Here is a 27,387-nt window from a genome sequence, read left to right as displayed (position 1 = left end):
TGAGGGCCACCAGTCCAGGGTAAGGCAGAGCTTAAGGCAGAAGGTGACAGAGCAACAAAGGTAAAATTTACCTTTGTTACAGGAGGCTAGTTTCTACATACACTCGCACACTCCTCCCTTATCCTCCATCCAGCATTATTAGAAAACTTGGATGCATGTAAGGCAAAAACGCTCTGGGGTGTGTGAACCTGGGTTTAGCCTGGGGAGAGCTATGAGGGCCAGATAAAGACCTGGGGGGGGGGGGGCACATTCGGCCCCTAGGCCCGAAGTTCCCGACTTCCTCTGCAATCTTATAGTGCTGCCCAGAGGGTGTTTGTGATTGGTCACAGAGAGAACAAGAGAGGCTTGCAACTGAATCATAGCATTGTAGAGCTGTAATAAGGACTCCAAGGGTCATCTAGTCCAGCCCCCTGCAATGCAGGAATGAGAAAGAGCAGAGCAGGCTGCCTTGAACCCGCCACTGCTCATCCACAGACTGGAGTGCTCCTAGTTAAGGGAGCCAGACAGTCCTTCCCTCTTCCAGGATACTCCATTCCATTCCTGCACCCTCCCTCCCATGATTTTCTCTCTCTTTTCTCTTCCCTTTAGCCCACACACAGAGGACTGATTTTTATTTTCATATGTATGAAAATATACGATTGGGGGGTGGTATAGGTGAGGCCACGTTTTTGGGCCAATTGGGGAGAGGAGCTGTATTCAGTTGTTTTTTTTTGGGGGGGGGGTTTCAACCTGCATGGCACTTTCTCAGCCTCTTGTAGCTGCTGGGGCTAAAGGTTTCTGGCATTTGATTTTAGGGCCCAATAGGAGCAGCAGGCCAAGCAAGGACTTTACACTGGCCGTGTTTCGGTTTGACGGCCGCCGGTTGCCGACCAGTACCCCTCCAAACACACACACATCCTTTCTCTACAGGCCCGTCCCCTTTGCCTCCCTTGCTGTTCTATTTCCTGACAGGCACAAAGCCTGACTTTCTCTACCCACATGGCGGGCCCAAAATACCCAGCAGCTGATATCCTTGCAACTGTCTCCTAAGAGACAGCTGTCCCAAATTCATTCCTGCCTCTTCGCCACCCCACCTCCCCGTCGCCAGTCCCCCGCCATGCATGTATGTGAGTGCATGTTTGCATGTGTTCAGCGGCCCCTCTTCTGCTTGGCCGTGGTTTCGCAGCCGTCAGGTATGGGAACAGGTAAGATGAGGCTAGGAGAACAGACTGGAAATCTGAAGCCTGCGGAGGAAGAGCATTGTGTGTTGTATGTATGTGCTTGGGGATGTTCGAGGGTGTGTCCCTGTGTGGCAGGGTTTGGAACGTGTTTTCTGGAATCGAGATCTAGGCCAATTTTTTTTTTAAAAAAGGAACAGTCGGCCTGGGAATTAAATCTGCTGGGATGCGGGGAGGGGGGATTTTGGAGGGGACGACTGGCACATTCTTTCCAGCCCTGCCCAGTTTTTGATCCAGGAGAGTTTATATGCAGCTGATAAGGGCACTCGCTTGGGCTCAGAAGTAAATAGAAGCTGTGGCATTGGATTTGAAATGAAGGGAATCTATACAGGGGTATGTGCTCTCTGTAATAGTACTCTCTGCCCTCCTCCACAATCTTCATTGAGGAATGCCAGAGTATTTAGTGGAGTCGGTGATGCAAGCTTACTGCAGTTGCACTAATAGTTTCTTTGGCATAGTTTTTGTTACCGCTTCTTGGAGGGGGAGGGTTGAGCTATTCTGCCCTTGTTTGGCATCCTGACCATATAAACACTCATGCATTGAGGGCCCACTCCTGTATAACTTGAAATTTCACCAGTCCCTATATTCCTCCCCACCCCCCAGGTATCTTTTGGAAATCATAAGGGCTACAAACTTGACGTGTTTGTGAGGGAGGGAGGGAGATTCTCATGCAAACACAGAAGTATGGAAGATTCACTTGATTGTGGGATGTTTTGGGTATGTTTTTGTGCTGGAGGCAGGGGCAGGGACTGAAGTGGGTTTCACGGTCCCTTTGGGTCAAGTAGCAACTGCTGTTTTGTGAGTTCCTTTAGAGAAACAGAAAAGCCCTGGAGGGGAAAAAGGTCTACAACTTTTACTTCTTGTATGGCGGCGGGGGTGGTTTTGGTAGAATAGCAGCTTTGAGTGGGCAGGAAAGGTTTGGCAGGAAAATGGCTCCGAGTGGAAAGTCAAATCTTCCCTTCCCACAGTCCCAATAAGGACCAGCGTCTACTTCGCTACCATCACTGTAACTGGTTTTGGTTGACATGTCATTATGCCATGCAGGAGTACTCCTTCAGATGCTGTTGGACTACAACTCCCATAATCCCTGACTATCAGCCATGTAGGCTGGAGCTGATGGGAGTTGTACTCAGTTATATCTGGGCAGGGGCACCATGCTGGCCACCGCTGATGCAACTACAATGCATAGCTTGGTCATTTTCTTATTTATTTATTGCATTTATATCCCACCTTTTTCTCTAAGGAGGTCAAGACATACATAGTTCTCCCCCTCCTCATTTAATCTCCACAACAACCCTTGTACAGTCATACCTCGTGTTGAATGTGCTTCGGGTTGAGCGCGTTCGAGTTGCGCTCCATGGCAACCCGGAAGTAACGGAGCACGTTACTTCCGGGTTTCGCCACTTGCGTATGCGCAGACGCTCAATGACGTCACGCGCATGCACAGAAGCGGCAAAAAGTGACACGCGCGTGCACAGACGTGCCGTCGCTAGTTACGTTTGCTTCTAGATATGAACGGGGCTCCGGATCCCGTTCTTATCCAGAGGTACCACTGTAAAGTGGATTAGGCCGAGAGGCAGTGACGGGCCCAGGGTCACCCGGTGAGCTTCATGGCTGAGTGGGATTTGAACCCTGTTCTGCCAAATCCTAGTCAGACAAGGGCTCTTGGAAGTTGGGCTTTTGTTTTTATGGGTTGTATTCTGCAACACATACCATTGGTGCAATATTAGTGCATCAGTGGTGGATTTATTCTGGACCATCTCCATAAGAACCTGCTGTGCGTCTGCACGTCATTCCACTTTATGAGATATTCTGCGATTCTTGCCTCGTGTTATTGACTTTATTGCCGCCTAGAAGCCTGCAGGCTTCTCGCAGGCATCTGGTTGGCCACTGTGAGAGCAGGATGCTGGACTAGCTAGGCCACTGGCCTGATCCTGCAAGCGCATCTTAGGTTGTTACGTTTGCTCTTGCTCCATAGAGCGACGAAAGGAGGGCCAAAAAATTAAAACCGGAGCATTTGCAGTATGAAAAGCTGCAGGGTTTCCGCAAGATGCACTGAAGTCGTATCTCTGCCCTGAAACCTCTGCAGCCACAAAACAGGGTCACGTATAAACTCTCCAAGCGCAAAACGTCAAGAATGCACAATAAAATGGATGTCTGATCTTTTCCATCCTCATGTTTTACCTAAAATAGGTGGAGTTGCCATCCCCCTTTGCTGCTTGCATCAGGGTCAGACTAACCGCCTCCCCTCCTCCATTTCCTATGACTTGCCTCTTATTTTATTTCCACGTTCCTTGGGCAGCCTCTGGCCAGGCTGAGCAGCCCTGTTGCGGTCAACTTCCCCAGCTGGAAGTATGACAGCCACACCCGGGAGTGCGCTAGCCAGGCTGGAGGGCCTGTTCTGGCAGCTGGCCCTCAAGGGGGGGGGTAGCATTTAGAGCCGGCTGGGCTGCCGCGTGTTTCAGCTCCCCGGAGGGCAGGTTGCTCTGCCTGCGTGCAGAGCAGAAACGAACAAGGTTGTGGAGGCCTAGTCCAAGCGATAGATGACGACAGGGCTTTGGGCAAGCGCTGCCAAGACCTCGCGTATGACTCTGGAATGCTTCCGGAAGGAAGCCTGATTCAACCGGACGCCCAGAACTTTTATCCTGAACCGGGGTTGAGGGGGTGTTGACACAATCCCTCCTTTAAGCTGCTGCTTTTTGCCTACAGGGCTCTTGCCTCAGCCTCCCATGAGCGAAAAGCTGTAGCTCTGTGGCTGAGCACGTGCCTGTCGTGCCAACGACACCCATTTCACCCTGGACTTGAGAAAGGCCCTGGTCCAAAACACTGGAGAGAGTCGCTGCCTGTCTGTGTGGGAACAGGGGCAGCCAACGTAGTGGCCTCTTGATGTTGAGGACTACCACTTCCATCAGCCCCTGTAAGTGTGATATCTGGTCAGGGATTATGGGTTTTGTAGTCCATCAACGAATGGGAGGGCAACATCTTTGCCACACCAAGTGTGCACACTCCCAGTTGCTTTGCATCCAGTATGCTCCCATTGGTGGTTTGGAAAGTGATGTTAGCCGCAATCCATATCTATCCTATTGTTTCTTATGAAATAGTGTGTTTCCCCTCCAAAACCAGCTTCGATCCGAATTGAGGAAAAGAACTACAGTGGTACCTCGGGTTAAGTATTTAATTCGTTTCGGAGGTCCGTTCTTAACCTGAAACTGTTCTTAACCTGAAGCACCACTTTAGCTAATAGGGCCTCCTGCTGCTGCCGCGCCGCCGGAGCACGATTTCTGTTCTCATCCCAAAGCAAAATTCTTAACCTGAGGTACTATTTCTGGGTTAGCGGAGTGTGTAACCTGAAGCACATGTAACCTGAGGTACCACTGTATCTAGCTGTATGTGTACACAGCCAGTATGATTCAGTGTGATAAGGCAACTTCCCATGAATATATACTGCTAATAGCCTTTGTGGGACAGTGTAAATTGGGGCTGGTAGACCAGTATGTGCCCCCTCCTTCCCCAAGGGGTCCAGGGCCCCTCCAGCTTCTTAAACTTAGCCTTGACCCATGCCTGTATTAAACAGAATGATGTGACTGAGTCACGAGATGGTGTAATGGACTGTGCTGGCTACAATTGCAAGTGAAATGGGATACCATTTGTGAATCCTTCCCTTATGCTAAAACAAACAAGCACTTTCTGCAAATAAAATAATGTGTGTGCATCGGGGACAAAGGCTCCATTCTAGCCTGTTTCTGACTTTGCTAATTCTCCCGTTTGCAGAGAGGCTTTTGAAAAAACAACACGAGAGCGCATTAAAAAACCATTCCCTCCTTCCATCTTAAGTGGCACAGTCTATTCTACTGTTGTTTCAGAAGGATCCCCACTCTCTATATACAACCAACTGCCTTCTACAGAGTTAGTCCATTGGTCTATCCAACTCAATATTGTCTACTCTGACTTGACATCAACTGTCTGTCGTATCAGGACATTCCTAGTCATACCTAGGGAAGCCGGGGATTGAACCTGAGACCTTCTGAGTGCAAAACAGATGCTCAGCCACTGAGCTACCACCCTCCTTAAGTGATAGAGCAGGCTGAGCCACTTTCGATGGTGGGGATCCAGTCTTTTGAATGCTTTATGAGCAAAACACACCAGACTTTTCAGCAAACATAGGATGAGCATGGCAGGGAATGGTCTGAAAGTGGTCAATGGCTTCAAGTTGCAAGAAAGGAGATTCTGACTAAACATCAGGAGGAAGTTTCTGAAGCTGTTCAACAGTAGAATGGGCTTCCTCGGGAGGTGGTGGGCTCTCCTTCCTTGGAGGCTTTTAAGCAGAGGTTGGGTGGCCGTCTGTCCTGGATGCTTTAGCTGAGATTCCTACATTACAGAGGGTTGCCTTAGATGACGCTTCCAAATGTACAGTTCTATGATTTCATTCGCTTAATGTGAGGAAGCATTTAAAAAAATGCAAGTCGCCCCCGGGCAGCTTGTCAGGCTGAAAAATGTTCCCTCCCCCCTGCCTTTATTATTATTTTACTGTTGTTAGCCTTTCTGAGCCCGGCTTCGGCTGGGGAGGGCGGGATATTTTTCGCTTTATATTTTTCGCTCTATAAGATGCACTTTTCCCCCTCCAAAAATTAAGGGGAAATGTGTGTGCGTCTTATGGAGCGAATGCAGGCTCCATGGCTTCGCGTTGCTTCCTCTGAAGCCTGGAGAGCGAAAGGGGTTGATGCGCACCGACCCCTCTCACTCTCCTGGCTTCAGGGATGGCTGCCCGAAGCCAGGAGAGCAAGAGGGATTGGTGCACACTGATCCCTCTCGCTCTCCTGGCTTCTCTTCGCTGGAGAGGTGCTGCGCAGCTTTCCCTCTCTGTGCTGCGCCCCTTCAGCGAAGCAGGAGAAAAAATGGAAGGGGCTCCGTTTCTCCTGCCGCTTCACTCATGGGGCTCTGTGCAGAGAGGGAGAATTATTTTTTTTCTTGTTCTCCTCCTCTAAAACTAGGTGCGTCCTATGGCCGGGTGCGTCCTATAGAGCGAAAAATATGGTAAATAAAATTATGTTATTTGTTATTATTTAGGCTTCTGCTTGATTGTGTCTGCCTCTTGTTCTCCATCCCACCTCAGGAAATGAAGTCGTGGCGGCAGCGCTGCGGATGACCCACCTGCTGTGAAGATGTCCTCCATGGACCCTCTGCCTCCGGCGACCCCTCCGACCCAGAAACCCACGCGCATCATTAAGCCCCGCCCACCCACCAGGCCACGACCGTACTTGCCCCCCAGGCCGGACTCTGCCAGGCTGAGCCGTGGTCCAACCCCACCTTTGCCCCCAGAGGGCTCCTCAACTGAGGCTGCCAACGATGGATCCTCCAGGTCGGCTGATCCCCCCTGCAACAGCCAACAGCAGCAGCTCCACAAGCTGCAGAACTCTGGCGCCGTTCGTAAAATCGTCGTGCGCTTCAGCCACACGGAGAAGGAAGAGGCTGGGAAGCCGGCTCAGCCTGCTGTGAACTGCAGCCAGGTGCCTGTCGCTGAGAATGGGGAAGAGAAGATATTGGAGGGGAAGGAGGGGCAGTTGGGTAAGTGAACTTGGCTATAAGGCTATGTGGCTGTTTGTGGCTTCCTTCCCTATTATCGCATTGGCCTGAATATTAGCCTCACTTTTTTTTTCCAAATTCTGACCATGAAAAGTTAAAAGTGAGGCTTAAATTCGCTACCTTACAAAAATTGGTTTTTACAATATTGCTGCTGAAACAGACATACGGTAAAACGGAACGGGTGTGAGTGCCTGCAGAATTTTAAGGGAGCGGCTTATATTTGAGTACAGTGGTACCTCAGGTTACAGACACTTCAGGTTACAGACTCCGCTAACCCAGAAATAGTACCTCAGATTAAGAACTTTGCTTCAGGATGAGAACAGAAATCGCGCGGCCGTGGCGCTGCCGCAGCAGGAGGCCCCCTTAGCTAAAGTGGTACCTCAGGTTAAGAACAGTTTCAGGTTAAGAACGGACCTCCAGAACGAATTAAGTTCTTAAGCTGAGGTACCTCTGTACTGTCTTTTTTTCTCTCCCCCCCCCCCCCGAATTTTAAAGGTGCGGCTTATATCCAGGTGTGGCTTATATTCGGGCCAATGCGGTATTAAAATATTTATAGATCACACTCATTAGAAAACACAGCAAGGCAGTATACAACATACAGAACTCAAAGTAAGGTAAATAAAAATGTCTTTGGCTGGAAGGTAACCTCTGGCCCTGCAGGCCTTAGGATGCTTCGAAAGCCACGTGCATCCCAAACTGGAATCTCTGCCCCAAGTAATGGTGAATTGTTTTGCTGCTTGTATAAATTGTGCAAGCAAAGTGTGTTTGCATACCAGCCCAGGCTGGTCCATTAGGCTGAATGGGGCGCTGCTTTGCCAACTTCATTCTGCCCTCAACCACCCCTCTGTCCTTAACAACCAGTGCAGGGAGAGGTGGCCTTAGCTGTTGAATTTCTCCTCTTTAGTGTCAGTATTGCCCTTGCAGGGAGGTGTGATGGGGACACAACTAAAATAGGCTTCATTCACACAACAGTTTGTTCCATTTCTTTAGCTCAGAGCTTTCCAAACTGTGTGTTGTGAGATGTTAGTGTGTCGACTGCGGTGTGTAGGTGTGTTGTGCGAATTCTCCTGGTGCTCCTCCCGGGACTGGAAAGGGGTTAGTTTAAACTCCAGTATGCTAGTAAAACCGAATTACAGTGTCGTGGAATGATGCATGTCTAAAATGTGTGTCACCAACGTGAAAAGTTGGGAAAGCTCTGTCCTAGCTGTTAATTTCCACACTCTACTTGAGCTTTCCAAATTCCACAATCCCTGTCTGTAGGATCCCTGTTCGCTTCCATTTCCGCCCTCCCCCATTCCTCTCATGCATTTATCTTTGAGCCTCAGTGCATGGCAATATCTAAAGCAGTATCCCTTTGCACGGCAGAGGCTCTGTCTTATCTTTGACAAGGCCTCCAGTGTTGCTTCTCTTCTCTTTTTTTAAATTTATGTATTTGGTTGTTCAGATTAAAATTTTACAATCACATATCCAACATACAATATAAAAACAAGATTCCGAAGAATCTCCTGGAATCCCTTGCTCCCCTTTGGGATCCTATTGTTAGCCATTTCCTCCTGCATCTTTTATGATAATCCAAATTGTCTACATCTCCATTGTGTCCAAAATTCACCATTAAACTACAAGTGTTATTCCCATCCTACTAACGATTTTAGCTGTTTACAGTGGTTTTTAAGATAAATTATAAATTTTCCCCATTCCTTATTAAAAATTTGTCTTCCTGATTTCCGACGGTTCCAGTCATTTTAGTCATTTCGGCATAATCCGTCAACTTGATCTGCTGTTCTTCTCTGGTGGGGGCTTTATCTTCTTTTGCTTCTCTCTTTCCCACAGATCCCAGTGAGGATCCCCAGCAGCCCATGTCGCATGTGGTGGAGCAGAACGGCGTCGAGTCGCCAGCCACCTGCCCCTCAGGCTGCCCCTGCGTCTGCCATCAACAGCGGCCAGGCATGGTCTTGGCTTGGGTTCCGGCACATTCCCAGCAGGCCGACTGTGAGGACGGGCCCGCCTCTGACCTCTCGTCCTCTGCGGATGAGGGAGGGCCTGTCTTCCAACACCTCTTGGTGCTCAATGCCCCAGCTGCCCCCAGCCCCCCAGCCTGCAGTGGGCGGCCCCCTAAATCCCGCCGTTCTCCCCGCAGCAAGAAGCCCCCTGACCCACCTCCCTCGGCCAACGGGCACCCCGAAGGCGGTGTGGTCTTGACGGGGTACCGATCCACCGCCGAGCCTCTTCCGCTGCGCTGCCCGCCCTTGATGCCCAAGCCCCCCCGGCGCAGCAAAGCGGGTTCCCTTGCCTCTTTGGATGGCGAGGCCTTGCCCCCCGCCATCCCACCCAAGGCCCCCACAAAACCGCCCCGCAACTCCTTAGTTCCTTTAGCCTACTCTCGCCGGAGTTCCCTGCAGTACCCGCTGGAGATGAACCAAGCTCAAGGCGACACCTGCCTCCTCTCTGCAGTGGAAGGGCTCCTCATGCCTCCCCCCTCAATGCCCCCGCCGCCGCCACCCGTCTCCCAGGTGCAGGCGCCCCTTCCCCTCCCGCAGAACCAGCCCCCCCTGCCCCCTTCCTGCCAGTTGCCCACAACCATGACTCCCCCTCCGCCCTCCCAGCCACCGCCGCCATTGCCTCAAGGCCTGCCTCCTCCTCCAACCCAGCCACCACCACCCTTGGGTGAAGGACTGTGTCAAGGTAATGACAGCACCCTGCAAGTGAAAGACATAATTGGGGGGGGGGTGGCCTGGGAAGGATAAGAAGGGTGGAGTTAAGAGATTTGTTAGGCTAAGATTTATTCAGGATATTCCATGCCTCCTGAAAAGGTCCCAAGGAAATTGGCCAGCAAGGAAAATAACAAAAGACTAAAATTACCCAGAATATTGTATTTTTCCATGTATAAGACGATGCTTTTTGCTTAAAAAAATTAGGCAAAAATTGGGTGTCATCTTATACACGGATAGTGAATGCAGAGGGGGGACGTGCGATTAATGGCAGCAGCAAGCAGGAGATTGGCAGCGGCGATTGGGTGGGTGATTGGTGGCTGCGGAAGGGCCTGCTGACGATTGGCTGCAGCAGTTGGGCAGGTGATTGGCGGCTGTGGCAAGTGGGCGGGTGGGCTGTTGGCGGTGAGCGGGCAAACAATTGGCAGCTGTGGTGAGGTGTGCGATTGGCAGTGGCTGTGACAAGGGGTCAGCAGTGGCGGGCAGGCAAGGAGCCATTGGTGGAAGTGACCCCCCCCCCCAAAAAAAGCTAAACAACTTAATTTCTTAATTTTGGGTTAAAAAAAATAGGGGCCGTCTTATACATGTTGGTGTCTTATAGATGGAAAAGTACGGTAGTTACCTAAAATAAAATAAAAACGAGTGAGAGCAATACCCTGCTGCCCACACATAGCTTTATCTCTGCTCCTTTCCCAATCTCAACTAACTCTGCAAAATTTCTCTCTCACCAGATGGCTGCGAAAATGAATGCCCGACTCCTGGAGACTCTGACGCGGAGACCCCAAATGACGGGTGCGTTGGTGTTCTTCCGCGTGCCCGCAAATTCCTGAATGAAAGATGTCCATGGGTATTTGTGTGCAAAGAGGATGCTGATCTTGATTGGGGGATGTTGTGATGGGCTTGCCCAGATTTCTGGGTGATTCACAGTGGATATAGGGACATAGGAAGTGAGGCATTATATTTGAGTCAGCTTGCCCCACTTTGGACAAGCCACTGCCTTCTGGAGTGGAGATTGAATCTTGAGAGAGTTGTAACCTAAGCAAAGCAAAGTCTGCACTGTTATCTCTGCAGAACTGGTTGGATCACTCCAGGTTTCTAGAGCATAGCCCAGCTTTCAGGAGGGCAGAGGGTCTGTTTGCATCAATCAGAGTATGGGGTTGGGATACCGTCTTCTGCAAATTGTGTCTGTTGAAGCAGGAGGCTGGACTTAAAAGTGCCATAAACACACACAGAGATTGTCATGCATTCTGCTTGTATGATCACTTAGCTGACCTTGCCTGTCCAGAGAATCTCTCAACGTGCCTAAACTTCTACCAGGTCCATTCTAACATTCGTCCATCTAGCCCAATATAATCTACACTGGCTGGCAGCATCTCTCCTGGGGTTTCAGACATGGGACGTTCCTAGTCCTAAACGGAGATGTTGGGTATTGAACCAAGGACTTTCTGCATGCAAAGCAGATGCTCAGCCACTTATTTTTTAAGTGGATCTTACAAGCCTGCAGTCTGACTGCTCCATCATCCTTGGTTCAACCAGTATGGCATCATCTCTTAAGATAATTTACCAGTTAGTTTCTTTCTGCTTCTCCTTCCTTGCAGACACTGCTCGGTGCTATCCCCAAAGGGCCCTGACTGGGGACTTTACCTACAGGATGGTAAGTGGGAAATTGGTGCAGGAAAAGGGTTGAACCTGGATCAAGCCAAAGGCCCATTGAGTACAGCATCCTGTTCTCACAGTGGCTAACTAGGGGCCCATTCTGAGAAGTCAGCAAGCAGGACCAGCACTCTCCTCACTTGTGATTCCAACCAAATGGTATTTAGAGACATAAGGTCTCTGAAAGTGAAGGTAGAACAGAACTGTCATGGCTATTAGCCACCGATAGACCTATCCTCCTCCACTCCTCTCTTTAAAAGCTTTCCAAGTTGGCCATCACTACATCTTATTTATTTATTTCATAGATTTCTATACTGCCTAATACAGCAACAGTGTTGTGGAGCAAATTCCAGAGTTTAACCATGCGCAGTGTGAAGAAGTTCCTCCTTTTGTCTGTCACAAATCTCCCGATACTTAGCTTCCATTAGATTGCTTCTGGTTTTCAGGAAATGCTCTGGTGGTTTATTTAGTCCTGCCTTGTGGAACAACAACAACAGCAAGACAACAACAACCACAACAAATACAGTGGTACCTCGGGTTACATATGCTTCAGGTTACATACGCTTCAGGTTACAGACTCCGCTAACCCAGAAATAGTGCTTCAGGTTAAGAACTTTGCTTCAGGATAAGAACAGAAATCGTGCTCCAGCGGCAGCAGGAGGCCCCATTAGCTAAAGTGGTGCTTCAGGTTAAGAACAGTTTCAGGTTAAGAACAGACCTCCAGAATGAATTAAGTACTTAACCCAAGGTACCACTGTACAAATAATAATAATAATAATAATGATAATTTATTTATGCCCCTCCCATCTGGCTGAGTTTCCCCAGCCACTCTGGGCGGCTCCCAATCGAGTGTTAAAAACAATACAGCATTAAATATTAAAAACTTCCCTAAACAGGGCTGTCTTCAGATGTCTTTTAAAAATAGGATAGCTTCTTATTTCCTTGACATCTGATGAAATGATGCCTAGTAACACAGATCAACTACCAGTGCACTATTATTTGATGCGATACAGAATACATCTGCAAAAAAACACACATCAGTCTGGAGGGGCTACGTGTCTCTTTTTGAAACCCTTTCCCATCTCTTCCCTCCTCAGAGCCCCTGTACCAGACGTATCGCCAGGCTGTCATCTCCAAGGAGATCAAGCGGCAAACGGTCCCCCGCAACAGCAGCTTCAGCAGCTCTGACTATGGGGGCCCTTCCCCTGGCGAAGGGCCCGCGGGGCCTCGGGGCCCCATCCCGCACAGCACGCTTTGGCAGGAGCTGCCCGCTGTGCGAGAGAGCGGCCTTCTGGGAAATATCAGCCCCGAAGAAAGGAAGATGCAGGAGGTGAGTTGGCTGTTGTCTCGGGCAAAGTGATCTCCTGCAGTTCTGCCACTGTGAGATCCTGTCATTGGAGATGGGCAGAGACTGAATCTGGGATCTTGTGCATAGTCAGAGCTGAGCCACAGCCTCAGACTGAATGAAGAACTTTTTTGAGCCCAGAACACTTTGAGAACCAAAGAATTGTAGCATTGGAAGAGACCCATTAGCGCTGTTTATTTGGTTTTTTTAAAAAAATGGGGTCATTTTATAATTGTGCACAACTTTCAAAAGGGTGGCTCCTCGTTCACAAATTGCATGTGTTTGTTTTGTGTGTTTTAATCGCTCATTCTAAACTTTAGGAAGCAGAACACTTTCAGATGAGTTTGTTGGGTGCTGATCAGTGTCTGAAAAGCATGAATTGATTTTACCCCGGGGCAAACAAAATCCAAGCTTTAAATATACAAGTTAATTGGGTTCTCAAGTGGCCCATCATGGGAGATGTGGTAGATAGGTTTGCTTTTCCTGGCATGCCACTTTTTATGGTTCATAGTAATTAATTAGTGAAAGATAAATAGAATAGGTAGGATTAGCTGTGTTCTGCCACATCACACACACGGGCCTGGTTTGCACATCATGCTATTCCAAACCAGAGAGGAGATTGCATCCAATCTGCTCCTCCCTGGTCATTCTGAAGCTGCGCCATGCTGAACTAACAAAGAGTTCGGGTTTGTGTGTTGTCCATACCTGGTTCATGGCTTAGCCCTTTCCAGACTTAACCATGAGCTGCAGCCAAGGTTTGCTGTACGATTTACAGCTTGTGATTTGTCCAGGAGAGCGACACTCTGGCCAAATAATTGCCTAGCTTAGCATGGCACAGTAGCAAAATGACCAGGAAAGAGTTGAAGCGGCCACAATCTCCCATTCTGCAGCCTGCACATTCGTGCTAACCATGGTTTGGCGAAGTGCGACAGGCGAAGCAAACCATGGTTGTGATGAGTCCTCCCCATCTCCTCCCACTGATCCTCCTTTCCATGGTTCTTGCCTCTCTGCCATGTCCAGAGCCTTTTTGAGGTGGTAACCTCCGAGGCGTCCTACCTGCGCTCCCTGTTGCTGCTGATCGAGCACTTTATGGAATCGCGGGACCTGACAGCCACCATCCTTCTGCGCGAGCACCGCACCCTCTTTTCCAACATCCGCAAAGTCAAGGAGGTCAGCGAAAGGTCAGCTCTGCCTCTTCCTCTTCCCTTCTTCTGTCCCCTTTCGCTATATCGCCATGGGGCTATCCAGAAAAGTAAAGGAAACTGATCTATGATTATGCAGGAAAATAGGAGCCTGCCTTTTATCAAGTCTGGGGACATTTGCAACCCTGAGTTTGAACGTGGGACCTTCTGTATGAAAAGCATGTGCTCTGCCACTGACCTACAGCCCCTTCCCCACTTCTCCTGAATGTCCCACACACACACACACACACACACACACACACTGTATTTTTCGCTCTATAAGACACACTTTTTCCCTCCTAAAAAGTAAGGGGAAATGTGTGTGCGTCTTACGGAGCGAATGCAGGCTGCACGGCTATCCCAGAAGCCAGAACAGCGAGAGGGATCGCTGTGCAGCGCTCCCTCTTGCTGTTCTAGCTTCTGGTTTAGCCGCGCAAAGCCTCTTCAGGGCACGGGGAGCCTTAATCCCACTGCCCTGAGGAGGCTTCACGCAGCTATCCCAGAAGCCAGAACAGTGAGAGGGAGTGCTGCGCAGTGCTCCCTCTTGCTGTTCTAGCTTCTGGCTTAGCCCCTCTGTCCCTTCCCCCACCTCCCGGAAAAGCCCGCAAGAGCCGTGCTCCCTTTAAACAGTGCGCAGCTCTTGCTGGCTTTTGCGGGAGGTGGGGGAAGCCCCTCAGTCCCTTCACCCACTTCCTGGGAAAGCCTGCAAGAGCCGCACTCCTTTTAACGAGCCGCGTGGAGCGTGTGTGCGGCTCTTGGGGGCTTTTCCCCTCAGGGAAAAGCCCCCAAGAGTCGCACACATGCTCCACGCGGCTCGTGAAAGGGAGTGCTGAGCAGAGCCTGGGATACAGGCAGGCTCTGCTCAGCGCTCCCTTTAAAGAATATTTTTTTCCTTGCATTCCCCCTCTAAAAACTGGGTGCGTCTTATGGTCTGGTGTGAAAAATACGGTATATGTGGCTATTCATGATGCCAGTCCTTCCCCTTTGGCAGATTTCTGCATGATCTTGAAGGACGCCTGGCCGAGAGCCTGCAGATCTCAGACGTCTGTGACATAGTGGAGACACACGCACAGCAGAACTTCTCGGTCTACATTGACTACGTGCGCAACCAGCTGTACCAAGAAAAGACCTACAGCAGCCTCATGTGAGTGGCAGAAAGAGAGAAGGAAGCAAAAGGAGTTCCGTTGGGAGACTCTTGATAGTTTCAAAGGTCTCTCGATGGGAATAGGGAGCCGCTAGCCAAAGAATCTCTTTCTTTCTTTTGCGGTTGGTCTAGCAATGTCGGATTGTGTCTTTGTTTTTTATCTAGCGCATTTAAAAACCATGCTGTTTGGGCTGAAAGGTATTCCAGAGTGGCTTCAGAAAAAGAAAAACAGCATTAATATGGTCCCTGCCCTCTCAGGCTTAGAATCTAGAAGAGATGACATGAAAGGGAAAAGGGGAGATGAGGGAGGAGGACGAAAACAAGCTCAGGCACCAGTTCTTAAAGTTACCCTTCTAATATTGACCAGCTGGGACGGAGACAGTTCAGGTAGCCCTGTGGAATGGCTGCCTGCTATGTGACGGTTGAGGCAAGGTCAGAAGTGGAGGCACTGAAACAGCCCTTCTTCTTCTTTTGCTCTGCAGCCTGATGGAATAGCTGTTTGCTTGTGTGTTCATAAGAAGCTGCATTATATGGATTCAGACCTTTGGTCCATTGAGCTCAGTATTGGCTACCAATTTTTTATGTTTTGAATGGTTCTTATTTTTATTGGGAAGCTGCCTTGAGTCCTGTGTCAGGCAGAAAGGCAGGGAATAAATATAATAATAATAATAATAATAATAATAATAATAATAGATGTTATTATTATTATTACTATTACTATTACACTGATAGGCCAGGGCTCTCCAGTTCAACAACATCTGGAGGGCTAGCCCTGGTTTAGGGCTTTAAAGGTAACCACCTGCGCTTTAAATCAGCTCTGGAAATGAACCAGCATAGCCGGTACAGAATAGCATTCATATGCCCCCATCGCTTGCCCCTCTCAAGTAACGAGGCAGCTGTGTTTTGTACCAGAGGAAGCTTCTGAACCACCTTGAAAGGCAGCCCCACATAGAATGTGCTGCTGTAGTCTAGTCTGGGTGTAACCTGGGCATATATAACTATGGCAAGTTCCATCCTCCCCTCTCTAGGTGGCGCTGCAGCAGGAAGACATAGCCCTCTTTCCTGATCCAATCCTGCCTCCTCTCTTCCTTCTCAGGGAGAAGAACCCCCAGTTTGCCATTGTCGTCACCCGGCTCCAGGAGCTCCCCCAATGCCAGCGGCTCCCCTTCATGTCCTTCCTGCTGCTTCCTTTCCAGAGGATCACCCGGATCAAGATGCTCATAGAGGTGGGGGCTCTGGAGACATTCATAGAACCATAGAATCGTAGAGCTGGAGGCATCTGCCAACCATTATCTATCTTCCCCTGTAACGTGTAGCTGCAGAGGGAGAGCATTGAGAGTTTTCTAAGGCACACTCAGTGCAAGTCTTCAGCGAGGTCCAGTAGAAGTGCTGTTGGCACCTTGGGCAAATGGGAGATGCTCTCCCAGAATCCTCTGCAAATCTCAGAGGTTGTGTGGCAGATGTGTCAATGTGGGAGGGGGTTAAAGGGACACCTGACCATTAGGTCCAGTCGTGGACGACTCTGGGGTTGCGGCGCTCATCTCGCTTTATTGGCCGAGGGAGCCGGCGTAAAGCTTCCGGGTCATGTGGCCAGCATGACTAAGCCGCTTCTGGCACACCAGAGCAGTGCACAGAAACGCCGTTTACCTTCCCGCCAGAACGGTACCTATTTATCTACTTGCACTTTGACGTGCTTTCAAACTGCTAGGTGGGCAGGAGCTGGGACTGAGCAACGGGAGCTCACCCCGTTGCTGGGATTCGAACCGCCGACCTTCCTATCGGCAAGCCCTAGGCTCTGTGGTTTAACCCACAGCGCCACCCGTTCGTCCAATTGCTTAAGAGCAGAGGGTGCACCTGAAACCCCTCTTCCAGCCCCTTTTCCTCCCCCTCTAACTTTACTTGTTTCTCCTAGAATATCCTGCGTCGGACAGAAGAAGGCTCACTGCGAGAGCAGAACGCCATGAAAGCTTTGTCCTCTGTTTCCAAGGTGAGGATGACGCTGATTATGTGAACTTACGAAGCCATCTCAGACCGAGTCAACCCTGCTATTGTGATTGGCAGCAGCTCTGCAGGATCTTTTCCAGCGCTGCTACCAAATATCATCTCAAACCAGAGATGCCCTCGGTTGACCTTGGAATCTTTGCCACCCAAAGCACCGGATGTGCTACTGAGCCATGGCCTTGTTTGCACTACACTGCTTAATCCTGCTCCTTCCCAATAGTCAGGTGCTAAGTGCCAATGGCTATGTAGCCAGAATGGGGCCGAGGGTGAAGCAAGAGGGATGTATCAGACTATTTGGGGTGAAATCCCAAGTTTAGCAGAAGTTAAAAAAAAAAAAAGGAAGAAAAACGAACCCAAATTTACCCTGATGAGGACTGAGCATGTTTACTAGCCAAGAAGAATGGAATGGAATGGAGTACAGTGATACCTCGGGTTAAGTACTTAATTCGTTCTGGAGGTCCGTACTTAACCTGAAACTGTTCTTAACCTGAAGCACCACTTTAGCTAATGGGACCTCCTGCAGCTGCCGCGCCGCCAGAGCCCAATTTCTGTTCTCATCCTGAAGCAAAGTTCTTAACCTGAAGCACTATTTCTGGGTTAGCGGAGTGTGTAACCTGAAGCGTATGTAACCTGAGGTACCACTGTACTCTGGAAAGGGTGTGGTTGGCTGGAGCGCTGCACACTGCTGCATTTTGTTGCAGATATTTGCACGTTTGTATATTTTTAATACCGCCTGTTTCCTAAGCATTCCCTTCCCTTTGCGGTAGATCAGCAGTCTCTCAATGACCACAAGTAACGTGACTCTCTCCTCTCTCTCCTTTTCCCATTCCCTCAATCTCTGACCAAGATAATAGAAGAATGTAACTCTGAGGTGGGCCGCATGCGTCACATGGAGGAGCTCATCCACATCGCCAGCAAGATCGAGTTTGACAAGCTTAAGGTCAGGAAGGCTTCAGCTCTCTGCCTTGCTTTTGGGCTCACTCCAAATAGCTCTTCCCTGATCCTCTCTGCCTGCCTAAATTGTGGGTTGAAAACATTGCTGTGCCTCTTCCTCTTTGCGACTTGTGCTAAGCAGCGTAACAGAGCGCATTACGTTATTTTTCTCCGCTTGGTTCCGAATATCTTCCTCTCCTTTACAACTGTGCCTTGCCCAATCCTTGGAAATAATGTAATTTGATTGTGTCCCCTGGAATCAGTACGCTATCCGTGTGATTGGAGCATTGACGATCTGTGAATTTAGGGTTCAAACCCTCACTCGGCCTTGAAGCACACTGGCTGATCTTGGGCCGGGGTCCCTCAGCCTAGCCTACCTCACAGGGCTGTTGTGAAAATAGCATTGCCTATCTGCCGCCACCTTCAGCTCCTTGGAAGAAGAGCAGCACGTAAATGTAACCATAATTGCAAAATTCATGCTATTAATAGACATTGTGAACATCTTATTTACAGTTAAGCAGTATACACATTCCGCTAATTAATTAATTAATTAATTGAGCTAATTATAACCTTTAAAGCCCTATACGGCCTAGGACCCTCGTACCTACGGGACCGCCTCTCCTGGGATGTCCCACAGAGGAACTTACGGTCTTCAAACAAAAAACATCCTGAAGGTCCCAGGCCACAGAGAGGTTAGGCTGGCCTCACCTAGAGCCAGGGCTTCTTCGGCTGTGGCTCCGATGTGGTGGAACGCTCTGCCACAAGAGACTAGGGCCCTGCGGGACTTGACATCTTTCCGCAGGGCCTGCAAGGCAGCTGTTCCACCAGGCCTTTGGTCAGGGCGCAGCCTGACTCCCTCCTTTGGCAATCTGCACAGAACTTTAGCCTAATGGTTGCCATCAATTTGATTTGAATTAATTTTATAATGAAATGATTTTAGAATGTTTGTACTATTTTATTGTTGTTAGCCACCCTGAGCCTGGCTTTGGCTGGGGAAGGTGGGATATAAATAAAATTTATTATTATTATTATTAATTGAGTTAATTAATGAATTAATTGAGTTGGCTTGCTGGTCAGCACCACCCCTTTCGGAGGCAGTGTGCTTCTGAATTCCAGTTGCGGAAACCGCAGGAGGGGAGAATGCTGTTGTGCTCAGGTTCTGCTGCTGAATGGGCTTCCCATTGTGGGCATCTGGTTGGTCAAAATGAGAACAGGATGCTGGATTAGATGGCCCATTGGCCTGATCCAGGAGGGATCACCATATTGTTCTTAATAGACCAGTTAAATATTGCCAGTTGACCATCAACTCTTTGTCAAATATGCCCAGAAACTTTGATGTCAGGGATGCTCAAGAAATTAGCCCGCTGGCCTTATTTACTCACTTAGAACAACCACCTCTTAAAAAAAAAAAAAAAGTGAGGCTTTGCCATTGCTTCTCTTTCTTTCTGTTTTTAATTTTGGTGTTTTTAGACTTTGCGACTCAAGGCTGACCCGCTTGTTCCAGGATAAAAGCCAAAGAAAGCCCAGAGCCGTTAGTTAATCACTCACAGTTCTAGAAAGTTTACCGTACTTTTCCATCTATAAGACGTCCCCATGTATAGGACACCCCCTATTTTGGGGGTCTCAGATTTAAGAAAATGGGGGGAGATGGCACAGAGTTGTTGAGCTTTTTTTGCAGAGGATTGCCCAGGGTTGTTGAGGTGGTTTTTTTTGGGGGGGGGGGGCGATAATCACTCACCCATACGCATCGCTAAATCTGCCTCCTGTCTGTCACATTGCCTGCATAAGTTGCCAATCGACCGCCCAAATACGGTACATAAAGGAGCATCAGCCAATCAACACTACCCAGTGTGGTGTAGTGGTGAGAGCCAGTGTGGTGTAGTTGTTAAGAGCGGTAGACTCGTAATCTGGTGAACCGGGTTCGCTTCCCCGCTCCTCCACATGCAGCTGCTGGGCAACTTTGGGCTAGTCACACTTCTCTGAAGTCTCTCAGCCCCACTCACCTCACAGAGTGTTTGTTGTGGGGGAGGAAGGGAAAGGAGAATGTTAGCCACTTTGAGACTCCTTCGGGTAGTGATAAAGCAGGATATCAAATCCAAACTCCTCTTCTTCTTCTACCCATTGACGCAGCAGCCAATAACACGCACAATAGCCGCTGACAACCTTGGCAGCAACCAATCAAATGTCCACCCTATGCACTGCCCATGTATAAGACGACCCCCACTTTTTAGCATGATTTTTAAAGAAAAAAACATAGTCCTATACACGGAAAAGTACGGTGCTTCCCATTGCTTAGAGGAAAGAAAAAGTTAATTTCATTGTTTCACAATGGCCGTTGTTGTCTTGTTTTTTTAAAAATAATTAGTGTAAGTGTAAAACCTGTAAATAATTAAAGCACCTTTGTGTTTGATCGGATGAAGTTAATGCTGTCTAAAAAACATTTGACCTGACACTTGAACACACACACACACACACACACACACACACACACACACACGTCAAATGCTCAGCAGAAGGTAATCCAAGTTGGTGGCCTGTTTGGGGGGCTTCAATTCTGTTTTGATTTCTCTTTGATCCAGGCAGTTCCCATCATCTCCCAGAGCCGGCAGCTGCTGAAACAGGGCGAGCTGTTGGAGGTGGTGCACCGGGGCACCATCTTTGGCACCAAGCCCAAACTGGTCCCCATTTACTTGTACCTCTTCAACGACCTGCTGCTCATCACCCAGCGGAAGAGGTGAGCTGAAAAACAGCGAGCTGCCTTACAGCGGAGTCAACCAGAGTCTTGCCCCATCTCCCTTGGTATTATGTGCAGGGGCTCTCCAGAGTTTCAGACAGGAGACTTATTCCCAGCCCTACCTGGAGATGCTGGGGATTAAGCCCTGGGGTCTTCTGCATGCAAGTCAGATGCTCTGACCTACGACTCTTGGCTTGTATGGGGTTCAATCCCATGATCTTGGTGGTATCAGCACCAGGCTGAGCTAACACGCTGGATTTTTTTCTCCTTGGCAAGGAGTGGTTGAGTAGGTTGTGCTTGGCCCCCCAACAAAGGAAAGGGCATGCAAATTTTGGACAGGGTCAATATGGGGAAGGGAAGGGATCTTAAGAAGTGACTCATGGGGCAGAGAAGCAGAATCGGGTAGCTGAAAGCCTGCAGCCTGTGATACATTTATACAAATTTTAAGTCTCAGTCAGTTGCCCGCTTTCCAAACCTGTTGCTGTATTCTCAAGGACTAGAAATTTTAAAAATAATAAGTTCGGTTTACAAACGGAATCCGTTCCAAAAGTCTGTTCTTAAACCGAAACCGTTCTTAAACCGAGGCACGCTTTCCCTAATGAGGCCTCCTGGTGCCCTTTCACTGTTCGGCTTCCATTCTCAGACTGAGGTAAAGTTTGCAAACCGGGACACTCCTTCCGGTTTTGCGGAGTTTGTAAACCGAATCATTCGTAAACAGGACTGTTCTTAAACCGAGGTACCACTGTACAGTCAAACCTTGGTTCCTGAACGCCGAAAATCCAGAAGTAAATGCTCCAGTTTTTGAATGATTTTTGGAAGCTGAATATGCTACTGAACATGCTACCCTATTGTATTGAGGCTTCTGCTTTCAGTTTTTGGTTGTCGAACACTTCAGAAGTCAAACGGTCTTCCGGAATGGATTACATTTGACAACCGAGGTTTGACTGTAATAATAATAATAGTAAGAGTGGAGATTGCCCAAGTGTTGGCTGCTTGTGGGGTGTGAACATGGCAATGACACACCAGTCTATTTATTCCACTTTGCTGAAGGAAAAGAAGCCATTTTTCAAGATGATGTTTTCTGCAAAGAAATAGGGCTTATACGTGCACATTGCGGTTTAGCAGTCCCTCTGCTATAGGTTTTCTCCTCTGCTTCACCCTCTCCTGCAGTTCAGAGCGCTTTGTGGTGCTGGATTATGCCCACCGCTCTCTCGTCCAGGCCCAGGGCTGCTGCGAATCCTCCACAAGCCACAGCGCGGAGAACAGCTTCTACCTGACGCTGCTGGAGAACCACCAAGGACGGAACAGTGACCGGCTCTGCCGTGCCCCAACACAGTGAGTGGCAGAGATCAGGCTGGGCATGGGGTTAGGGAAGAAAATGACAACTAGCTAAAGTCCTGGTTCGTACATAATGCAAACCTATGGTTGATTCAACCGTGGTTTCTTACACCATGGCTTTGCGTTGTGTGCAGTCTCTGCCCAGGGGCTTCCCTATGGATGCATCAAATCACTTTCCCAAAAAACATTTTTGCAGGACCGCAATTGCCTCATCTCTTCCAGAACCAGCCCACCATGGCGAAAGATGCTTTTCATGGATTTGTCATTTGTTTTCAGGTCAGATATGCACCGCTGGATGGGTGCTTTTCCTCGCCATGAATCCCAGTCGGTTGGCAAACAGGAAACCATCTATGAGGACTGGGGTGAGACACATTGGTTTCATGTACACACTGCCTAAAATCTGCTCTTGTCATTACTACCAGCTAAATTTATTTGCTTTCTTGTTATATTTAGATCCCATATAATATAATACAATAATATAATACAAATACAAGGAGTGTGTGTCCCCCCAAAAATTTTTTTATCCTCCTGACAACCTTGTGAGATAGGTTAGGCTTAGAGAAGGTGTCTGGCCTAGTATCACCCACCTGAGCTTCGCTGCCATGCAAGAATTTGAACTTGGGTCTCCCAGGTCTTGGTCTGAGGCTGTGTACACACTATGTCTCTGGAGTCCATTCAAAGCCCATTCATTCCCTCAGAGAATTCTGGGCGTCGTAGTACGTTAAGATTTGCTGGGGATTGTAACTCTGTGAGGGGTAAACTACAGGGCCCAGAATTCTTTGAGGGGAAAGAGTGTTCCTTGAATGTGCTTGAAGGGTATGTAGTGTGTATATAGCCCGACGCGCTAACTGCTTCAGAGGTGGGATTTGAATCAGGATGGTGGTGCTGGGAGGGGGGTGGTGGTCAGCCCCCATGTACACTGATTTTCTTGGATTTGTTTATAAAAAATACTTCAATACCACGATTTCATTTTTTTAAAAAATACCAAGTCGGTTTACAGCAATTATACACAGCATACATAACGAAAACCACATCGAGATTTAAAATTATAGATCAGCAACTAACTGTGACAGGAAATGTTTTTCTTCATGGTCTGTGTAAGCCTCACAATTGTAAGCTGCACAAGCTCACCAATATAAAATGACGCCCTCACCTTAAAGCTGTGGTTCCCTTCAATTAGTGGTAACTAGTAAGTTATTTCTTTGAGGGCAGGACCCTCTTCCCCTTCCTGGCCATGAACCATAATCCCCAGATTCCCAGTGTTCATTTTCTGGTTTTTAAATAAGAAAAAGAGAGCAAGTTTCTAGTGTTTGTCGAACCTGCAATGCAAGGCAAAATGTACTATTCTCATTGTTTTTCGTGAGGAACAGGTCTGTGTCCAACCTGCTCTCAGTGTTTAATTTGCCTCCCCCTGGAACTATTCTTGTGGATGTGTGTTCCTTCCTCCATGACTATGTGTCCAATTATAGGAAGATCATTTTCACCTATATCTGTAAACCTCCCTGTACCCTATGCCAATGCCACTTTTTCCTTCTTTCCTTCTTTCTCCTTCCCTCTTTCCTCACAGACTGCCCTCAGGTGCAGTGCATTGAGACCTACTCTGCTGCCCAGGCCGACGAACTGAGCCTAGAGCCTACAGACATTGTCAATGTGCTACGCAAAACCAACGAGGGTATGTGTGTGTTTAATATCGAAATGCGCGTACGTTTAATAGCGACGTGTGTGGAGTTATCGAATCACTCTGTAAAAGTGTCACTTATCCCAGATAGATAAAGGGGAGGGGGGAAACATTCATCACCTAAGGTATGCCATGTTTAAACATGGAGGTAGTTAAAACTATGGAATTTGCACCCAGAGGCAACATATGGTTCTGAATCCCAGTTCCTGGAAACCGCAGGTGGGGAGAGTGTGGCTGCGCTCAGATCCATCTTCTGGCCTTCTCACCAGGGCATCTGAGAGAACAAGATGTTGGACAGTATGGGCCATTGGGCTAGTCCATCAAAACTCTTCTTAAGTTCTTACAAGGCGGTGTTTTTTGAAGTTGAGGCCTGTAGCTACCGAAAGAACGGTCCTCCTTCAGTTTTTGACACACACACACACTCCCTGCAATCTAGGGCCCACACACTTTATTGATATGCTGTGTTCTGACCCCAGCCTTCCTGCGAAGCAGCAGGGCTGCTCTGGAAGCTTCTGGAAGCTTCAAACCCAACTCCCGAGAGAACCCCCCTCCTAGTGGCTTTGAAGGTGAGGAAAGGGGCGGACAGGAAGCGAGAGGCTGACGGGTATCCTTCCCTTTTCCTCCCCTCTTGTAGGCTGGTATGAGGGCGTCCGCCTGACCGACGGCAAGAAGGGCTGGTTCCCCTCGCGCTACGTGCAGGAGATCACGAACGAGCATGTGCGGCGGCGCAACCTCCGCGAGCGCTACCGCGTCCTGCAGGCCGCCCGCCAACTCCAGCTGACGCGCACCAGCCACACGAAGAGCAAGTACAGTTCGGCCTGAGGCGGCGGGCACAGAGCCACGGAACGAGGATGTTTATCTCACTACTGGGCTCAGACTAAGAGCAACATCTGCTCTGCTCAGGGCAGGAGAAGCACTGCCACAAAGGGGGGCACCAAAGATGGCAGCAGTAGGTGGCGCTAGAGAGGAGCAAGACCAATATATAGCACATGCCCACAATGCTTCTCGCTGGACGTAGACTGTAATGCCACAAGTGGGCCACTGGAGGTGTCGGAGGCACACCACCCAACCTGCCTGCTTTGCCTGCTGTTTGCCAGAAGAGGGCGGTATTGCCAGCATCTTCAGCTTCATTGCACTGTGCACAGAGCCACTTACGGTTGGTTCAACTACAAACTCGTCCGAACTCTTCAGCACTTGTCCTGCTGGGTGGGGGAGCTCAATGCCCAGGGCGATGACAGCCAACTTCCTCAGCCAGAGGGAGGGGTGGGTAGGTGGGCCGCCTCCAGCAATTCTGCATGGGAAAAAGCCAGATCGCCCCACCCACACCCATGGCATCATTGCCAGGCCAGATGCATTGAGGTAGATGATTCAGGGGCACCTGCAATGACAAATTTTGTCAGCGCAGGGATTATTTTTTCCTGTCTGCGCAGGTGGCGCTGTGGTCTAAATAACAGAGCCTAGGGCTTGCCAATCAGAAGGTCGGCAGTTCGAATCCCCGCGACGGGGTGAGCTCCTGTTGCTCCGTCCCTGCTCCTGCCAGCCTAGCAGTTCGAAAGCACGAAGTGCAAGTAGATAAATAGGTACCACTCTGGCAGAAAGGTAAACGGTGTTTCCATGCGCTGCTCTGGTTCACCAGAAGCTGGCCACATCAGCCAGTAAAGCGAGATGAGCACCGCAACCCCAGAGTCGTCCGTGATTGGGCCTAACGGTCAGGGGTCCCTTTACCTTTACCTCCTGCGCTCAGAGGGTTAAATTTATGTGCTTTCAAAGACTGGGTCCCTTTTTCACACAGAGAGGAGCAGCTAGTTGGAGCCTCCATTTTCCAACGCCTGTTAACAATGCGGGAGGTGGGCACTCCATTTCAAAGCAGGGTTGCAAGTGTAGTCCGCCCCATTCCCAGAATCAGATGCCTGAACACAGCACCTTCTTTGCCAGCAAGCTGGAGCCGGATTTGCACACAGCCCCCATCCTCCTCTGGATACAGAGGGTCAATTCCACGTGTGGGTAAACTGACCCAGAACCTGCCCCACGGGCTCGTGGGCATGATGCTGCTTCCCACGCCCTACCCCTGGCTCTTGAGGGTTCCCTAACTGTGGGGTTGGCCGTGCCTTTTCCGATCAGGCCATGTTAGGAACCTGGGATTTACCTTTTGCAAAAGTGGGGAATCCCTTCCTCTTGGTGCCATCGATCTCTGCTAATATTGCAGAGACTCTCCCTGCTGTTCTTCGCCTCAGGGCCCTCTCTCTACCTCAGCGGCTATGCTCCTTGCCAACTAGCGCCCCCGCTTCTCCTTTAGCCCTTGCAGGGGATTGGGGCCTCCTGGCTCTGCCCACTTTCCAGGACTCGGCCGCTCATTTCTTCTCCTCTGGCGCTGGCGTCTGATCTGCTTGCCCCCCCCCCCGCCTCCAAATGCATTTCCCTACCGCCAATGTTGCAAGCCTGCCAGAGTTTCCTCGGCCTTTCTTGCATCTTCTTCCCTGCTTCCACTCTCGAAACGTGGCCACGGACCGGCTTCTATTTATTATATATGACAGCCTCTTAACTCCTATATCCTAGAGGAGGAGATTTCTGCACCCCCACCAGCTCTGGTAGCATCAAGGAGGTGCGGACGAAAAAGATGTTTAACTTATTCTGTACCATATTTGCCTGCACTGTTGTCTTTTCGTTTTCGTTTTGTGTTTTTCTATCGGAATTGCTTTTTTAAAAAAATGAAGATGATGGAAGAACATTGTGGCAATGGGCTTTTTCTCTGCCTGCAAGCGGCTCCTTCTCTGGTGTTTGCAGATCCTTTTAAAATACTGGTGACATTACTTTTTCCTACGTCCATGCTCCATCCACATGGGGAGATGAGAACACTATCTTAGCCAGCCCTGTAGTATCCACTACTGTACCAGTGGCTCTTCTGACCCTTAGGCTTGCTGTTTCCTACATTTAAAGATTCTTCTGAGCTCAAGCCCCCTCCCTTTCCAGACAAACGGGGGGGGGGGGGGAGAGAGAGGACCTGCTATTTTGGATCCACTAGTCTGGAAAGGGACAAGGCTCAATCAGCCTGTCCCGAGAGAGGGGGCCATTCTGCAATGTCAGCATTGGGTGCTAGTGGATTTTTTAACTCCTTCAGGTGCAGAAACACAGCAGCAGGAGCGGTTGCTTTCAACGGGAGGTTGGCCAGTGTGTCTCTGTGCGAGTTGCTGGACTGGTCTCCTTCTAGCTGGAACAGGCATCCAGATGAGGAAAGCCTATTCTGCTAGAGCAATCTGCTTTTGGTAACCTGCTGCCTGCCAGACGTCTTGGACTGCAATTCCCGTCAGCCCCAGCCAACACATTATTAAAGTGGGCAAGGCTGATGAGAGCTGTCATCCAGGGGGCAGGGGAAGAAGAGGGCCACATTCCTTTGCTGGGGCGGGGGGTGTATGGAGCATAAATGTTGCTGTTTTAATGCAGGCTTAGTTTCCAAACACACTCCCACATCTTCCAGCCAAGAAGAAAGCATTGTCAAAGTTCTGGCCAGGCAAAAACATTTGGGGCAAAGCAGGACCAGTGAGGAGTGTGCAGTCTGGGGACTGTTCCAGGGGCCAATTAAGAGATGCCTGAAGGGCCACACTGGTCCCTCTCACCCCTGTTGTAGTCCAGAAATATCTGTTGGGCACCCCTAGTGCATCCAATTCACATACTTTTGAAAGTAAGCCAGTGGGGAGGAAGGGTGTGCCTCTGGTTATAATTCAGAGCGGACATTTCCAGATTATATAGACCAGCAGTTGGACTTGACAGAAAGCTGCCTCAGATCTTCACAAGGAAATGGTTCCTTAGGCCCCAATGCTCAAGAGTGTCTTTCTCACACATTTGACTGAGAGATCTTAGGCCAAAGCGCTTCC

General features: G+C 49.3%; 1 protein-coding gene across 1 annotated transcript in view; it reads left to right on the top strand.

Moving 5' to 3' along the window:
• The window catches only part of ARHGEF15 (Rho guanine nucleotide exchange factor 15), a 39,366-nt gene extending 13,125 nt beyond the window's left edge, over positions 1 to 26,241 (top strand). The window contains exons 2-16 of the mRNA XM_080977721.1: positions 6,331 to 6,782; positions 8,631 to 9,482; positions 10,240 to 10,300; positions 11,107 to 11,162; positions 12,259 to 12,491; positions 13,527 to 13,687; positions 14,679 to 14,831; positions 15,928 to 16,057; positions 16,744 to 16,818; positions 17,680 to 17,772; positions 20,345 to 20,499; positions 21,670 to 21,834; positions 22,114 to 22,199; positions 23,405 to 23,509; positions 24,150 to 26,241. Of these exons, the coding sequence (XP_080833847.1) occupies positions 6,380 to 6,782; positions 8,631 to 9,482; positions 10,240 to 10,300; positions 11,107 to 11,162; positions 12,259 to 12,491; positions 13,527 to 13,687; positions 14,679 to 14,831; positions 15,928 to 16,057; positions 16,744 to 16,818; positions 17,680 to 17,772; positions 20,345 to 20,499; positions 21,670 to 21,834; positions 22,114 to 22,199; positions 23,405 to 23,509; positions 24,150 to 24,337 (2,916 nt within the window). The 5' untranslated portion in view covers positions 6,331 to 6,379 and the 3' untranslated portion in view covers positions 24,338 to 26,241. The remainder of the gene's footprint in view (positions 1 to 6,330; positions 6,783 to 8,630; positions 9,483 to 10,239; positions 10,301 to 11,106; positions 11,163 to 12,258; positions 12,492 to 13,526; positions 13,688 to 14,678; positions 14,832 to 15,927; positions 16,058 to 16,743; positions 16,819 to 17,679; positions 17,773 to 20,344; positions 20,500 to 21,669; positions 21,835 to 22,113; positions 22,200 to 23,404; positions 23,510 to 24,149) is intronic.
• Positions 26,242 to 27,387: the final 1,146 nt, after the last annotated feature.

Source organism: Podarcis pityusensis (assembly GCF_964106645.2).
Source record: "Podarcis pityusensis genome assembly, chromosome: 13".
Taxonomy (NCBI): Eukaryota; Metazoa; Chordata; class Lepidosauria; order Squamata; family Lacertidae; genus Podarcis; species Podarcis pityusensis.
This window is presented reverse-complemented; position numbering and strand designations above follow the sequence as displayed.